At 57.5% G+C, this 4,291-nt stretch overlaps 1 protein-coding gene across 1 annotated transcript; it reads right to left on the reverse strand.

The window, feature by feature from the left end:
• Window positions 1-25: 25 nt before the first annotated feature.
• On the reverse strand, window positions 26-3,992 carry LOC123254642 (cell adhesion molecule 4-like). The gene is made up of 7 exons (XM_044683618.1): window positions 3,932-3,992; window positions 3,101-3,325; window positions 2,768-2,932; window positions 1,458-1,548; window positions 983-1,155; window positions 761-889; window positions 26-515 (listed from the first exon to the last, which is right to left on the reverse strand). The coding sequence occupies exons 1-7, from the start codon at window positions 3,990-3,992 to the stop codon at window positions 406-408; spliced, it is 954 nt and encodes a 317-aa protein (XP_044539553.1). The 3' UTR covers window positions 26-405.
• Between the last annotated feature and the right edge of the window lie 299 nt (window positions 3,993-4,291).

Here is a 4,291-nt window from a genome sequence, read left to right on the forward strand (position 1 = left end):
ACCCCTACTCCCGCCCCCTACCCCCACCCTGGACCCAAACGTCCAGCCCCTGGCCCGTCAGAGACCCAGGTCTCCAGGTCTCCTTTTCCTTCTCAGGCCTCAAGTATTCTTATCCTCCAGCCCCTACCCTGAGGGAGTCAAGACACCCGGATTCCCAGTCCCTGCCCCTTTGGGGACCCAGGTGTCCTGACTCCCCGTTCCCCACCCCCTTAGGCATCTCACATCGGGCCCCCAACCCTAACCTCCCTCCCAGGGCCCAGGTGTCCGCCTTCCCTGTCTTGCTGGATGTTAGGTGGGGAAGACTTCCAAGTGGCCCTTGCCCCAGGTCAGAGTCTTTGCTGGTTCCATTCTGGACTGGTGAGACCGAGCCTGGGCCAGGGCCAGGGCTGGAGGTCCGGGGAAGGGTCAGATGAAAAATTCCTCTTTGCGCTTATGTCCATCGCCCCCATTGAGGAAGGCCTCGCGGGCCTCCCCTTGCTCGTCCAGTCCACTGGCCTCGTGGGTGAGATAGGAGCCTGCGGGAGGTGGGAAAGGGCGAATGAGAGCATCCGGGGAAACTAACGCGAACCCAGAGAACCAGAGCCAATCGGACCCCGGGAAGCGGAGGGGGTGACCGGAGGCGGGAGAAGGCCTGGACAGGGATAGGAGGCAGAGGAGCCCCCGCCCCCCCACCAATCTTAGTGGCCTTCTTCGGGTCCGCGCAAGCCCCGCCCCGTCCGGCTCTCGCCAATCCGCGGCCCCGCCCCCGCCCCCTGCTTACCCTTCTGCCGCACGGAGCACCAGACCATGCCCACCAGGACACAGATGATGAGAAAGACGAGCAGCGCCAAGATTCCCCCCACGATAGCATAGGGCACTGAGGTCTGGGCCTCCACCACGGCGCCGGGGTCTGCCCGGGCAAAGGAAGGCAGGATTAGTGCGACCACCGCGAGGGCCCTCCGCCCTCCCCCACGCGCCCACCCTCTGCCCGCGAGTGCCTCACCGTAGACCACCAGGACGTAGAGAGCTCGCGCTTGGCCGTGCTTGTTCCCGGCCTCACAAGTATAGGTGCCGTTGTCTAGGGAGGTGAGGCCAGGGAGGGTGAGCGTCTCTCCCACCGCCTCTGCCCGCTCGGGGAGCGACTCGTTCCCCCGGCTCCACCGGATCTGTCCGGGCCTGCGAGGAGGGGCCAAAGAGCTCAAGGGCCCAGGCAGCCGGCCAGCCTACTCCTTGCTCCCCGGGCCTCAGGGACTCCCTTCCCGATCCCCCTCCCCATTCGGGGACCCCCAGTTACTAGGCATCTTAGTCTCCCAGACCCTTTCCTTGCCCTCTCCGGGAGGGGACCCAGGCGTCCCAATCCCGCCCACCTTCCCTCCCTCCCTCCTTCATTGAGGACCCCGGGGACCCAGGCTCCCAGCCTCCCTCAGACCCCCAGCCCCAACCCTGGCCGGAGCATCCCGCCCACTCCCTTCTCTGACCTGGGGTTTCCTGTGACAGCACAGGTCAACACCAGGGTGTCTCCCTCCCTCACCACAGCCTGGGAGGCGTGGATCCGGGCGGTGGGGGAGTCTGCGAGCAGAACGGAGCCAGGAAGGTCAAAGCTGGGGAGGGGGGAGGCAGGAAGGCCCAGCAAATACCAGGTGTAGATGGAGAGCCTTCTCTCTTCTACCCCACAACTGACCCCCAACTCCAACCCTGCCCAGGATGGCAGAACCCTGGCCTCCCTCCTTCTCTAGGTAGTAGAGGCCAGAAGATTGGCCTGGGAACCAGGTGACCTGGGTTCTAATCCTCCACCTTTCCTATTTCTGAGTTTTTGGCAAGCCCCTAACCTTGTCTGGCCTCCTTAAAATAGAGAAGAGCTTGAGGTGATGTGATGGCAAGCAGCTAGGTGGCATGGTGGAAGGGGAGGGAGACCTGAGTTCAAATTCTACCTCAGATACAAGCCATCCAAGTAATTTAGCCTCAGTTTTCTCATCTGTAAAATGAGGATAATGACACCTACCTTAGAAGATTAGATAACATGTAAAATGCTATGTAAATGCCAGTAATTATTTTCGTGTCATAGATGCCAATCTGGTAGGGCCCTCAGAAATCTTTTAGTCCAGCCTCCTCTTTTTACAGATGAAGAAACTGAGGTCTATAGGAATCTAGTGATTTGCCCAGTCATTCAAGCAAGTGTAAAAGGGAGATTTAGGGTATTTTAATAGAATGGGCTAGAGTTAATTCCACTTACACACAAGCAAGCAAGCAAGCAAGGAAAGAGTTCAGCCCACTGGTTCCAAAGCCAGCCTGTTTTCCCTGGCTGGTGCCTAAGCCCGAACAGCCCTAATATTCTAGGGCCTGGGGAGCCCCAGGGAGCTGGATCTGGGGTTGGGGGTGGGCTGGGGATACATAGACATATTGAAGACTCAAGTCTTTCCAATCCAGATTTCCCTCCATAAACTGAACCAAACCCGATTCTGGAATCCCCCATAACAATTGTGACTTTTGCCATTTCTAGGCTATGGTCTAGCGTCACACTTAGTGGAGCTAAACGGAGAGATTGTATCGCTGCCTGAGAAGAAGGTTGAACCAGATTATCTCCAGTGGAGAGCTGGTTGTGTGACTTTATGATGTCCGTGGGCCTTGGTTTCCCCATCTGTAAAATGTCTCTGGTTAGGTCCTGCGATGTCTGAGTCTCAGTTTCCCTATCCCTCCAAAGAAGGAGTGAAAGTGTATAGTGTCCAAAGTCCCTTTAGCCCGGTGCATTGTGGGTGCAGTGCCCTCCCCCCAGAGCCAGGTCACTTACACTGGACGTCCAGCACGTACTGGGTCTGCTTGCTGTGGCCCGGAGGAAGGGCTGCATTTTGAGCTTCACAGGTCACGATGCCGCCATCATCCTTCCGGTCCACTTGGAAGCGCACTGTGCTGGCCACACTCCACACCTTTCCGTTCTCCTGCCGGCTGTCCACACCTGCCCAGCGAGGAGAGTTTCCTTGGGGTCCGATTCCCAGCCTACCCCCTCAGGCTCCCCTGTGGCTCAGCCCTCAAGGACCAGACCATTCCACCCTCCTATGTCCCCCTCTTCCTCCCTCCCTTCCTCCCATCCCCCTCCCCAGGCGCTTCTTCTACTTCCTCTGACCTCGGAGTTCTTTTCTGTCCCGGTACCAGCGCAGCATGGCCGGAGGTCGGGATCGAGGTACCACACAGCTCAGCTCCACCTCGCCGCCCTCCACAGCCTGCTCCCGACCCTCCACTATGGGGTTCTCCGGGGCCACTGCAACAGAGGAAGGAAGAGGGGAGCTGAGTGGGGATGCAGGTGAACCCCTGCCCTTGACTGGAGTCTGTCCAAACCAGGGCTTTGTCACTCACCAGTCAGTGAATAAACATTTATTAAGCAACTACTGCATGCAGTGCCAGGTGACTTATTCTCTCTGGGACTCGGTTTCCTCATTGGAGAGAGGACTGGCACTAGATGACCCTCCCATCTCTCCTCTCAAAGCCTTTGCACAGAGGGCAGCTGGGTGGCTCAGTGGATTGAGAGTTAGGGGTCTACAGACAGGAGGTCCTGGGTTTGAATATGGCCCCAGGCACTTTTTAGCTGTGTGACCTTGGGTAAGTCACTTATCCCTCATTGCCTTACCACTCTTTTGCCTTGGACCCACAATATTGATCCTAACATGGAAGATAAGGGTTAAAAAAAAGCCTTTGTACAGGCTACCCCCAAGCTTCCTACACACTCCCTTCTCTCTGGCGCCTCTCTTGAACCAGACCACAGCCTCCTTCAAGAAGCTTCTCCGGAACTGGCCAATTGTTACCGTGTCCCCCCCCCCCCAGATTCCAAATTCTCTTTCCATGTTGTTTTCCCCTCTTAAAAAGGGGGCTTCGTGAGGGCGGGGGCTCATTCTTTTGTGGGTGTCCTTGAAGCACACACACACTCCTCCTCTCCCTCCACTCTGGATGGACTACCTGCCTTTGCTCACACAGGATGCTCCAGCTACCATCGATGGGTCTTTGCGCTGTGGGGCCCCCATGCCGACTACGTGCGGGGCACTGTGCTACAAAGCCCCTGCCCTCCAGGAGCTCCTAGCCTAATGGCGGAGGCAGCATTCAGCCAACTCCAGGATAAACTTGAGGCAATCAAGGGGGAGCAAGAAAGACTTCCGGTAGAAGATGGAGTTTCTGGCTGAGACTTGAAAAAGGAGGGAGCACATTCCAGGCATGAGGGACAGCCAGAGGAAATGCCTGGAGTGGCAAGATGGCTTCTGTGAGGAACAACCGGGAAACTCATCACCGAGTCCTTCTGAGAGGGAATTGAAGGTACAAGAATCCT

Source organism: Gracilinanus agilis, unplaced genomic scaffold, assembly GCF_016433145.1.
Source record: "Gracilinanus agilis isolate LMUSP501 unplaced genomic scaffold, AgileGrace unplaced_scaffold27325, whole genome shotgun sequence".
NCBI lineage: Eukaryota > Metazoa > Chordata > Mammalia > Didelphimorphia > Didelphidae > Gracilinanus > Gracilinanus agilis.